The 12,188-nt window shown below is 41.6% G+C and overlaps 2 protein-coding genes across 9 annotated transcripts in view; one reads left to right on the plus strand and one right to left on the minus strand.

Annotated features, from left to right (window-relative positions):
- Window positions 1-12,188, plus strand: part of pld1a (phospholipase D1a) — a 56,203-nt gene that overhangs the window by 330 nt on the left and 43,685 nt on the right. For 2 of the 8 annotated variants that reach the window (XM_034675010.1, XM_034675007.1), the window contains exon 2: window positions 540-593. The exons of 2 other annotated variants lie outside the window; for them this stretch is intronic. The gene's annotated coding sequence lies outside the window, so the exon portion shown is untranslated. Of the gene's footprint in view, window positions 1-539; window positions 594-1,964; window positions 2,326-2,575; window positions 2,723-4,803; window positions 4,839-6,399; window positions 6,550-7,850; window positions 8,034-12,188 lie in introns of those variants that run through there. 4 more of the 8 variants (XM_034675006.1, XM_034675011.1, XM_034675008.1 and 1 more) reach the window with 4 other exon arrangements.
- On the minus strand, window positions 56-4,224 carry ghsra (growth hormone secretagogue receptor a). Its single transcript, XM_034675014.1, has 2 exons — window positions 2,491-4,224; window positions 56-2,308 (listed from the first exon to the last, which is right to left on the minus strand). Exons 1-2 carry the CDS (start codon window positions 3,323-3,325, stop codon window positions 1,995-1,997), a joined length of 1,149 nt encoding a protein of 382 aa, XP_034530905.1. The 5' UTR covers window positions 3,326-4,224; the 3' UTR covers window positions 56-1,994.

Below are 12,188 nucleotides of genomic sequence, written 5' to 3' on the forward strand. Positions count from 1 at the left end.
TTGTACAGATATGCAATAGATAGATATCATTCACAAAAGAAGAGGAAAAGAAAGTGAGTTTTCCATTTTTTACTTTAACAAGACTTAATCATCAACAGATACAGGAGATATTCACAGACTTCTTCAAAAAGAAAATAGTTTGACTCTTTTCATGACTAGACATCCCATAGATTCATTTATAAATATTATGTGATAACATCAGTATGTACAACCAGAAACATTCATCAACATATATACATTCTTCAGAGCATGAAGGCCATGTTTTGAGTTGGTATCCAGTGGAGGCTGCTGCGTTTTGATCCATCTGAGTGAGAGTAGAGCATTACAAAGCGTCTATTTACAAGTTAAAGCATCAAAACAATTACTTCCACATGGTTTAATGATGCCCTTAGAGGTCACATTATACACTTAAGATGGAATGCAGTTGTTTGGTTTGATTTATTCATCTGTTGCATTGCTTTGCAAGTAATGGCTTAAAGAGTTGTGATGTGACATTTTGTAAAGATTGGTACACTTAGTAGATTTTTTTTCTGTTTCAGTTGGCATACCATCATGCACTGCAGTGTCACATGGAAACAGCTTCCATTGAGCAGGCAAGCGGTCTCACCTTGATGTCTTTTGATTGGAAAATGTCAGAAATGATCAGATTTCCAGCAAAAACATAAAGAAGACACATAAAGCATTGATAATTGTGCGTGTTTGATTTCGACCAATGAAGAAGTTGCTCTGGCTGTGCACATCCAATTGTTCTGGGGGAGTGAGGGGAAATTTACATTTTAACATTTGCATTGTGACAGTGTGAGTGATGATAATGAAAAGTCATTATTATTTTTTGCTTATTTTATCACAGTTGACCATTACTCCACGAAGCCTTGCTCTGCATATCTTTTCAAATGAGACACATGAATGTTAAAATGAATGTTAAATCTACTCCCTATTTTTTTATTCATTGAATTCAAGCGTTTTCTGTAATCAAAAGAAATTGTCCTGTTAACCAGACATTTATGAACCTGAGTGGGCTGGAATCAACAATGGCAGAATAGTGCACAAGGCACTGGGCTCAGAAAGCTGACATACTGAGTTTTACCACAATACCAATCAGTTTAATTTGGTTATTATTGATGAGTAAACACTACATATTTATGTTTACCCTCTTAAACCCTCCTCAAACTCTCATTTCCTGTTTTTTTTAGAAGGCCTGCAGCTTAATTGACTTAGCTCCACCACAGAATTAGAGGCATAATGACACATGAAGTTTAAATGTTTGCATTCTGTCAATTATCGCACCAAACCAACCCCCATTGGTCCCTTTTGGCAGCATCAACATAGCATGGACTTGAGTTTCCAAGATACAGGGCATTGAGCATTTAATAACAGTAACAAAGTACTCTTACATTCTCACACTCTTTACATTCATAATCATATAATCATGGCAAGAAAGGCGCACTTGACACCACACACGCGCTCCCTCTGTCATTTACGCACAGAAAACACAGACGAGCTCACTCACGCAGACGCAGACGCACACGCTGCCCCTCTGCCCCTCTATAAAAGAGTACAGAGAAGTGCCACAAGTTCTACAGTGCTTTCTTTGTCATCCAGAATTTAAACACAATATAAGGCAATTGTATGTTTAAGATATTCATGAATACGTGTGTGCGTGTTTGCGAGCATGAACAGCCCTGCTCGCTTTTTTTACGCATTGCTGAATATGATAACTTCAGGGGGTGTTGTATGTTTGCACTTCATTGATGGACGTTCTTTTATGAGGTGTGTTGTATGAAGAGCTAATAAGACTTCCTGAAGAAATCGAAGTTCTTTTGATGAATGTTGTTGATAAAGAGTAAAGAGACATTTTGTGCGCACGATGCCTCATAACACATTGCAAGTGCGCGTTTTCCCCTTTGCCTTGCCGAGAGAAGCGCTTTAACGTCTGCGTAATGTGGAACCATTTTTTTTTGCAGATCACGTCTCATAGTTTGACGGTCAAACGTTCAAAAACTGACTGATGATTCAGTCCAACCGTTCGGGCCGTCTCCCTTCACGGTGCTGGCTGTGCGTCCTCGTGGAGGCTGTCCGTCAGTGAGGCCAAAGAGACGCGCCGCTGCGCCCCTGTACTTCCAGGACATGGTGTTGTAGAGTATGGGATTGATGGCGGCACTCAGGTAGAAGAGAACCACGGACACAAAGCTGCAGTACTCGGACAACACAGACAATAGAGGGGATGGAGCGTCCAGAGAGCGGAACTGCAAGTAGCGACCCACGTGGAACGGCAGCCAACAGAGGACAAAGGCCAGAACCACCACCACTGGAGGAGGCAGAAAGGTGAGAGGAGGATTGAGAGGGGGAGAAAGGGAAGAGGAAATCAGAGGTGGCAAAAAGATGAGGATTTAAGATGCAAACAAGTACTGATAGACTGATCTTTATGCCTAAATGTTCACAAATGTGGACCATATGCTTGTGCGTAATTTACGCGCTCTCCAAACCTACCCAGCATCTTGATAGTTTGTCTGTTGCTCTTGTCCCGATGAGCCACGCGTGAGTTGATGGTTGTCTCTCTATGTCTCTGCCACAGCCGGCGGCCTATCAGACTGTAGAGCACAGTGAGGCAGAACACCGGCATGAAGAAGAAAACCGAGCTAAGCCACACCATGGCCCCCATCAGGCCTGACTCCACTGCGTAATGCGTCATCTTACACTCCCGTGTGTCCCCGTCCTCCAGGTAGAAATCAGTCTCGTTTAACCCTGAACTGTAATTAGGCGGACCCATAATGTCACGCTCCACTCCTACCATGACAAACACGGGCCCCGCGCTCACCAGAGACACTGTCCAGAGCAGGAAAATGAGTCCACGCACGCGCCTTTTGGTCACCACGGCCTTGGCGCGCAATGGGAAGCAGATCGCCAGGTAGCGCTCCACGGACAAAGCAGTGATGCTTAGGATGGTGGAGTAGGTGCATGACTCTGACACGAACTGAAAGAGCTTACAGAGCACGTCCCCAAAGCGCCAGGGCCTGTACCTCCACATCCGGTACAGGTCTAGGGGCATGCAGAGGAAGATGAGCAGGTCTGACACGGCCATGCTGCACAGGTACAGGTTGGTGGTTGTGCGCATGTCTCGGTACTTACTCACCACCAAAATAGTCATGACATTCCCGACCACCCCAACCAGAAAGAGCAGTGTGCAGGCGATGGTGATGGCCGTGAGGAGAGGGATGGAGTAGTAGTTGAGAGGAGGAAGGCCGAGGTCAGCTGTGTTGTTGTGGATCTCCTCCCAGCTGCAGTTACGGGAGAGGCACTGCGACTGATTGGGCAAAGAGGGCATGCTGATGCCGCACGGTTATTCACGGGGCCGTACCTGGCCCTGACTGCCATAGACATCCTTGGTCTGGGACTCTTCAAGCCCCTTGGCACTCATACATACTCCCATGATCAGTCTTTTGCTTGTAGAGGTAAAGGCAAAGTTGGCCAGCTGTGCGTAAAACAAAAAATCCTGCGCGCGTCAGAGAACCTGCAGGACTGAGATCGTCCTAAAACAGACTTTAAACAGACTTTAAATACGATCCAAAATATCCACTTCACCTGTGATACACATTCCTAAGTGGTCCAAGAATGTTTGGCGGTCAAAGATGAGAGGGAGTGGTGGTAGCAAAACAATCTGCAAACGCCAATCACAAGATGAAAGTCATGCGGAGGTGTATTCCTGTCGTTATAGATGCAGCAGGACAGAAAGAACAGCACAGGCAACAATTATTTAAAAGTTTTAAGAGAAAAATCTAACTTGAATTTTAAAAAATCTTCTCCAGGATCCTTTCTGCTCGTACAGATGTGTTTCTTTGGATAAAAGCGATCATAAGAATCCCTCATGTGCCGAACAGTTCCAAACAGCTCCCAGCAGCAGCAGCATCAGCAGCATCAGCAGCAGAAACAGCAGCAGCAGCAGCAGCGCTCTTCAAACCTCAACAGTTGATCTGTTGACAACTTGCACCGTGCAGCATGCAGGGGTGAGTCAGAGGCAGGGTCGTAATGACGCGGCAGCAGCGTTGAACGTCCATCAGGGGGAAGGTAACCGGAGCTCAAACTCATCCAAACACAAACGGATTAACAACAACCACAGTGATAACAAACACCGTGTGACGGAACCGAGACAGTTTTGCAAAAGTCACAAGCACCACAAAAGATCGTTGTGTCAACATAATTATGAAAGTAACACTTGTGGGTTTATGCTGGATAAAGTTGTTGAGGATAACCAGTCCGGATACCCCACTCTGCTCTCGGGCTGGTGCTCATTCATTCAGTGGATCCAGACTCCCAGTGCGCAAAACACCATCCATGAAGTGTTGCTGCTGGTGAGGGGGTCTGAAGCGAGTTCAGTGAAGCAACGCCACCTACAGGTGTATTTAGGGTAGTGATGACGGGGGTTATTAACCATCAGTTTCAGGGAAGTCTATCAGAGAACACAAAGAGAAGGAGGAGTCTCAACTTCTCCAAATGGGAGCCTTTACTTAATTGAGACCCTAATTATTGAGCTGCTGCAGGACTGTGGCTTTATAGGTGATCCTGCATAGAGGTGAGTAAGAATATTTCCCCACAGAGGTCAACTTATTAATGCGTACAGTATAATGAGTTATTTCTTCTTGAAATATTAGACCAGTTTATTGATAAGCGATAGCCTTGCTTGTCCCTGTATTTCAAGGCTTTTCCATGCACAGTTACAATAGTACAACACCACGTAAAATGGAATAGCATTTCAGTCAAGCGGAGGCCAGATTTTCAATCAAGTCTCTATTTTTTCCCCTACAGAATATGAACAATGTAAGAACAAGTTTCTTCATGTGGTAAGAATGCACCTTTCGTTTTGAAAACTTTACTAATTAGAAGCATGTGCTTTCCAAATCCCAACCCTTGATAGTTATAATTGTAAAGAACTTTAAATTTAGGTTCAAAAACATAATGCAAGTTATAAATTCACTGTGAACGTTGTTTAGGCCTGTTGAAACTCGGTCACATTAGAAAAACCTTTGGAATATTCAGTCAATCAATCTTTATTCATATAGCAACAAACGTTATCTCAAGACGCTTTTACAAACATAGCAGGTCTAGATCGTACTCAATGTTAAATTATTAACAAAGACCCAAAATCAAGACAGGGTAACAGTCTGATCTCATCTTAATCCACCATGAGTAGAGCACTTTGCAGCATTTAGCAAGTTACAACGGCAAGGACAAACTTTCTTTAACAGGCAGAAACCTCCAGCAGGACCAGACTCATGTTAGACACACATCTGCCTCGACTGAGATGGGTTGGAAAGATGGAGATGGAGAGAGAGAGAGAGAGAGAGAGAGAGAGAGAGAGAGAGAGAGAGAGAGAGAGAGAGAGAGAGAGAGAGAGAGAGAGAGAGAGAGAGAGAGAGAGAGAGAGAGAGAGAGAGAGAGAGAGAGAGAGAGAGAGAGAGAGAGAGGAAATGTAGGAGGGAGTGCATGGGATGGATCGAAAGCAAGAGAGGAGCAGCCAGAGCAAATGGTGATTATGGGTAATTATGTGCAGGAGCAGAGAGAAGAGAAGAGTCTTCAAATGTATTGAGAGAGAGAGATGTGAGACGGTAGTAGCAGTTGTAATATCCCATCTGAAACTCCCATTTTGCCAGAAGCAGAGATCAGTGACTTCAGAAAGCCTCTTAGTCAAAGTAGGTACCCCCCCAAAAAAGTTAAAGGTGGTGAACTTAATGTTGATTATCTACCTTTGACTTGGCTATAGGTCTCTAGACAGCAGGTCCCAGGCTCTCTATCTAATTGACCACCCCTGGTGCCATCCCAAATTCCTGAACTATGATTGGCTAGTGGCCTTGTTAAAGGAGGGACATTAATATTAACTAATACCCCAAATTTCATTAAAGTTAGGATGCTGGGTAGAATATTCATTAAAACAGATTTGATGGTTTGAAGTCATTGAAACCATATATTTGACTAAAAATAGTGCAGAGACATCACATCAAATATTTAAACAGAAATGTCTTAATGTATCTCGACTTAAGATGTCAAGAAAGCCAAGTGTTGAAATGTCTGTAGTAATGTGTTTGTGTCAGTTGTGTACAGTTAGTGTAAAGTTTATATCACTGGTTTTCTTCATAGGGCGTTGTCCTAGAGGAGCAGATTATTATCATTGATATATCTCTTGCTATCTCCTCAAGTGAACTTAAGATAATTACCCTAACACACAAAAACTGACAGACTCTGAAACGTCATTTTCTATTTCCCTTGACAGCTTGTTAGAGTCTTCAATATAAACATCAATCTAATAGTGATTAGATTTGCAGTATATTTATATGTTCAATGAGTTGGTGTGATTCTCATGCGCTGAATATTGTTATCTCTGCCCTTTGCACTGTGTTTACCAAGAGATGCCATTATGTTTATGACCACTGAATCATGATGAGAGGGGGAGAGAACGAACAAGAGAGGTTAAAACAACAGACAGAGAGAGATACTGGGAGTGGAAAGAACACAAGGAGGACGGTTGCGTCTTTTGACACCATTTCAATATACCTGGTAGGTTTCTGTCTGTGCTCATATGATGTGAATATGTGTCTATAGAGCATTGTATGTGGAGTTTGTTGGGGTGAATTTGGGTGTTGGGCCATTTTTTTTATTTTCAGGAAGAACTTTAAACTATAAATGTCTGACGTTCGTTTTATGTAATCTATCACTATCTCGATGGGCTTATTTCCAATCAACTGTGTCCATGATAGCAACTAAAAGTCGCTTAATTTACCCCTCTCTTACATGAGACTCTACTGACACAGTGAGAGGTACTAACATGAAGTTAGGTGTCTTCACTGTTTATTCAACATTAGCTGAGATTGTTCTGTGAAGTCTCTTTACAGCTGTGTTGTGTATATAAAACTGAGCTGTCCCATTTCCACCAGCTCATGTTTATGTTTGATCTTTTTATGCTTTTATGGCTGTGTGTTCTGCACATTCAGCACATCTGCAGCTCTACTTTTCCAACCTCATTCGTCTCATTGTTCCATGTGAATCTGAAGAATGTCTGGTGATACGTGGTTAAAGATTGGATTGTTGTTTTGTTGTGTGTTTGGGTGTCATTTTGTCTGAACTGTGGTTACAGGGTGTGGTAGGAGAGTGCAGGGTAAAGTCCCTGTTGTAAGAACCTTCACACGTTCATTTGTAGCTTTGGGATGAGTGCGTACTTGTCTGCAAATGGGGTAATACATCCTTTCAACCACAAGATGGAGGTAGAGATCAGTTTGGAGTTTTGATTTGCACCCGTGGATTATGTTTGTGTAGTTTCTCAAAGTGAAGACTGATTTTACTCTCCAGGTGTGATATAATGTTACATCCCATTAGAAAACCCCCCTTAAATATACACAAGATATGACGAACCAATTATAAAAACTTTTAACGGATATTTTTCTTATTTAATGTATTTTTTATGATTAAAAAGCTATATCATTGTGTTTTGACCACTTCTATCTAACTGTTTTCTTAGTAATAAAGACTCAAAGGGCAATTTGTAATGTCTATAAATGCACAAATATAGATAAATGTGGATTGATGCACATTTGTTGAACCACAGAATTGAACAAAGCTACACACACTATTCAGACAAGTGAAAACAAGGCAAGTGTGAAATGATGAGATAATAGGCAGGACCAGTATCTGTATTTTCTCCCTTGAGGACTCCTCCTACTCCACCAGAGCCCAAAATCTTATACCAACCCAATGAGAACAACATGTAGGCGGAACTTGCCCCTCTGATTGGTGTAGAGTTTCACAGACCCCTCCCTCCCTTCCTGAGGAGTTGGAGAGAGTTCCCTGTTTAGTTTTTTCTCAGCCACACTTACTGAGTTTCAGAGGGGAAGGAGGACTCAGCTGTCTACTGCTGCTGCACACTTCTCTGTCTGCTCGGGTGTGAGTGTGTGTGAGTGAGCGTGTGTTAGTCCATTCAGTTCAAGCATTGAAGTGGATCGATGAGACTGAGCAACATGTGGGCTGTACGTCCACAAAAAGAGCAGGTTGGTAATGTCTCCCTCTCCCCTCTCTATTTGTCTCTGTGTCTGCTCTGGTCTATTTGTGTCCATTGGCTTGGGGAGATATGTGTCTGTGACGCTCCTTGGGATCATGTAGAAGAATGTTCTGTAGGTTTGACACTGGAATTAAGCTTCTTTCTTCCTGACATTTGCATGTTTCAGTGAAGTTTTTGTTGCCTTGCTTCTTTGCAGATAAGGTGTTTATGGTCCTGGTGGAAATTTGTGTGTTTTTCAGAACATCTTTGATCCTTAAGTTGAGATTTCTGCACTTTTTTATTAATGAAAAGCAGCAGCATATTGTGTGTTGCCTCACAGGTGTGAGTGTGTGTACTGTCCTCTCGCCCCCTCCTCACACCCCTTTGTGAAAGTTAGTCCCTGCAGCTGGAATGTCATGCAAAGCCTGGAGATATTTTGCTTCTCTTTCTCCACCCCTGTTGCTCTGCTCGTTCATACCGACCCCTCCCCTTCAGCGTTCCCCCCTCCTCTCTTCTTTTGTTGTCTTTGCAGCTGATACACATGACTCTGACCTCTGGCATTCAGTAGTCTTCTTCATGCACCGGCCATGACCTCAGTAGTTATAGTAAACTCTTTGACTGTCACTCCTTCCTCAGACTTAAAGTTTATGAATTTGTTTTGATTTGTTTCATGTAGTGATGTGTTTCACATTAACCCGAATTGAGGGAGAAGTTGAGGTTTAAATCCACAAACATTTACTCTTCTTTAGCTGCAGAAGAGAAGTTTTGTTACAAGAGATGAACTCCTTGCTGCGTTTGTTCATCATCTTGGGAAATATATGAGGATCTGGAATAATTTTTAGCGTAGCAGAGCTTCAAATTAGTTCCAGATGTGGACTACTGTTTCATATGTACGCTCAACATGTGGAAAACCCACAAACCAGGTCTAAGTTTTTAAAGATGACCAGTATTTATGGCATTGTGGGACATACATTTGATGCTGGAGCCTGAATTATAGATTTGCACCATAACACAGTTTGTTGCTTAGAAAGATACAGTTGTGCTTGTAATTTTACATACCCTGGCAGAATTTTTGGTTTCTTGGGTAGTATCTGTTGTCATTATGATATAAAAAGAGTAAACACAGTTGTTTGATAAAAATTTTGCTTCACCCAACCACTAACCATGAGTGAAAAAAAGTTTTTCTCTCATCATTTGTATTCTCTTAAAAATGGCCAAAAAATCTCAAATTCTGCCAGGGTATGTAAACTTATGAGCTCAACTATGTACCGTTCAGACTTTCTCATAGTTTTTTCAAGTCTAGCTCTTTAGGTAACATTCTCTATTTTAATTAGGTGTTTTGCTGCTGGAGATAAATGACAAAGCTCCCTTGCAGACTGTAGACAACAAAAGAGTTTTGTGCGAAACAAAAGTAGAAGAGATTTATTTACATACTGAAGAATGTCACTGTGCCATTTGGCACTCAAACTTGCACTGGCATCTTCCTCTTTGTGTGTCTATATTTGAATCAGAGTGTCTTCTTGTGTTCAGGTCTTATTTAAGTCCTGTGTTAAGAATTACCAGCTATTGAGATGTCACACTAGTGCTTCCAAGACATTGGATAGTTTTTGATTTCCTCAGATTCTGAGTGGGGATGTTTTGAAGCGACTGGTTTCCTTGTCCTTTACAAAGATATTTAAATTCTGACTAACCAACAAGTCTAAAGGTAAGAAAACAACCAGAGTTGAGTACAATTTATATAACTCGGCTAAACGCGGGATCACAGAGTCAGCAGGGCAAACAATGTGAAATTGGTTTGACGAGTGACTAACATTAGCAGAGCTAGCACCACTGCTTTCTGTCCTCCTTGTACACTGCAAAAAGCCAGCCTTCAGTATCATTATCTTGACATAATGAAATGCACTAGGCATTACATTTCAGCAAAGATCTACTAAAAACTGAAACTAATTGACTTTTCTTGGTGGAAAGACAAAGTTAAGAATATATTTCTCATTATGTAGGATCATTGTCCAGTCCCTCCAGGATTTCGCGGGATTTTTTTGTGATTGTTGCGGCCCAAAAAGCCTGAATTTGCGACAGCTTTTTGAAAAAATTGTGGTGAAAGTTGCGATTATTTTTTTTTGCTTTTTTTCCCCCAATAACATCTCAGGGGCAAGTAAATATGCTAAATTACAGTTGTTTTTAGAAAACATTCTTGATGTGGCCACTGACTGTATTTTGATTCTCTTGATTCACAGAAAAATGCCATGAAAGGGCTGTATTGCACATTTACGACGGTCCCTGAATGCACCTCGCAGCGACTGATGCACAGGCAGTTCACGGCACTCTGAAATGAATCTGCATCTTTGATGACAAGTAGTTGATCAAAACTTACTGAATGTGTCTGATGTTTCACCAAACTGGATTAAGTCAAGCTGTAGATGCCGAGCTTTTTACGGTAACCACGGCAACAACGTGAAACGTCAAATAGTAACAGACGTCCCCCGGTTGTGTCTTTGTCACTAACACACACCGGGGGTAAAAATCCTCAATGAAGATGAGACAGATGCATGGAGGTGAGGAGAGCTGGTTCATAAAGCACACCTGCTGCAGGTAGAGACCAAGCTAACACTGAGCTCCTCAATCTATAAATAATAACGTTGTCATGGTCACTTGTCCTGCCTGCTGTCCCCTCTTTTCACCCGTTCTCTGTGCGTGTTTTGTTGTTGAAAAGTGCCGATCAAGTGAGGACTTACGTTTATGTTCCAAGGAAGTCAAATTGATGACAAAACTGATGACGTACAGGGGCTGAGATTGAGGTAATTGGTCAAATTTGCGGGAAAGTTGCGCTGATTGTAAAAAATTGCAGGGCCGCGAAAAAATCGCACTGATTGGTTGAATTTGCGTTGATAGTTGCGATCGCGAAATCGCAACTTCCTGGAGGGACTGATTGTCTGCCTTGTCATTTGGAAGAACTTATCTGAATGTAATTATTTCCGTTTGAAGCTGTTTGAAATGATAAATGTGTAAATATTAAGTGTCAGTTTACAGTACTGTGCCTACTGTACTAATATATAGTAGTACATATTTTCCATTGTTTCAAAAAAAAAAAAAAAAAAAAACTGGATTACATTTGGCTGTCATTTGTTTTAATTGTGTGAAGAGATGCAGTTGTGTCAAAGTAATAATTTCTCATTTCATGCTTGAAATAAGAAATGATTACTTTGAAAAAGCAGTTTGTGCTAGTGAGTGTTGATGAAACAGCTTAGTAACAGTTGATATTCTAGTTTCAAGCATGTATTACTCAATATAGGTCATAAAATCTCAGTAACAAGCTGTAATATCTTACTGAGATCATTTAGGACCAAAACACTCAAAACAAGTGAAACACTCAAACATAAAAACTGCTTAGTGAGAAAAACGTTCTTATCAGGCAAAAAATAAGCAAATTTGACCCTCATCTGATATTAAATCTTACTTAGATTTCAGTTTTTGCATTGTCGGTTAAATTCCACATGCCTGTGCTCATTATGCATTGCTCTGGGGGAGTGGTTATATGCCAGTTCAATCAGACACAGTCTACGTACAACTTTTATCTCCTTTTTCTACATCAAAATACTTCCAAACTGCTCTGAGAGGCCATCTATCATCTCTGCTTGTTTACATTGGAGTAGTAGAGCATTATATTATGGCATTATGTTAAAAAAAGGTGCTCCAGTGAAACCTCTTCACAGCCTGGCTTGGTTTAAATGCTACACATTTCCAATTGGCTTCATTCTATTAGTGTGGCAGTGGGAATCTCACTGAAGGAAATACGTCTCAACACCTGGTGAGAACGAACCCATGGCTCAGTCCAGTTTAAATGGTTATTTTGGTGAATCGACTGTACAGGTGAGGGCCCAAGTGTCCTCTATACTTTCTGCCCTGCTACTGTAATCATGGCAAGTTGGCATGTGCCGTTAGTGGTCAACAAATGTTATGGTTTTCAGACTGTGACTTGGTTGCCCTGGTAGGCCTGAGTCAGGCTTGGCTAAATGACAGAAAGAGAGAGAGAGAGAGAGAGCAGTTCCATCACTCTGACAGTACAATGATGCCTTGTTTGACCGCCAGCAGTACGCAACTCTGGCGGTGATGACGATTTTCTCCCTCTCGTTTTCTGGCATCTACTGTGTGTCTTGCTTTCTCT

The sequence above is a fragment of the Notolabrus celidotus genome, chromosome 22, assembly GCF_009762535.1.
Source record: "Notolabrus celidotus isolate fNotCel1 chromosome 22, fNotCel1.pri, whole genome shotgun sequence".
NCBI lineage: Eukaryota > Metazoa > Chordata > Actinopteri > Labriformes > Labridae > Notolabrus > Notolabrus celidotus.

Excerpts from the sequence above, each read along its gene's own strand:
- ghsra (XM_034675014.1), bottom strand. The coding sequence starts at position 3,325 with ATGCCCTCTTTGCCCAATCAGTCGCAGTGCCTCTCCCGTAACTGCAGC. Across the intron at positions 2,309-2,490 it reads ACAAACTATCAAGATGCTGG|TGGTGGTGGTTCTGGCCTTT; the intron begins GTAGGTTTGGAG and ends TGCCTCCTCCAG.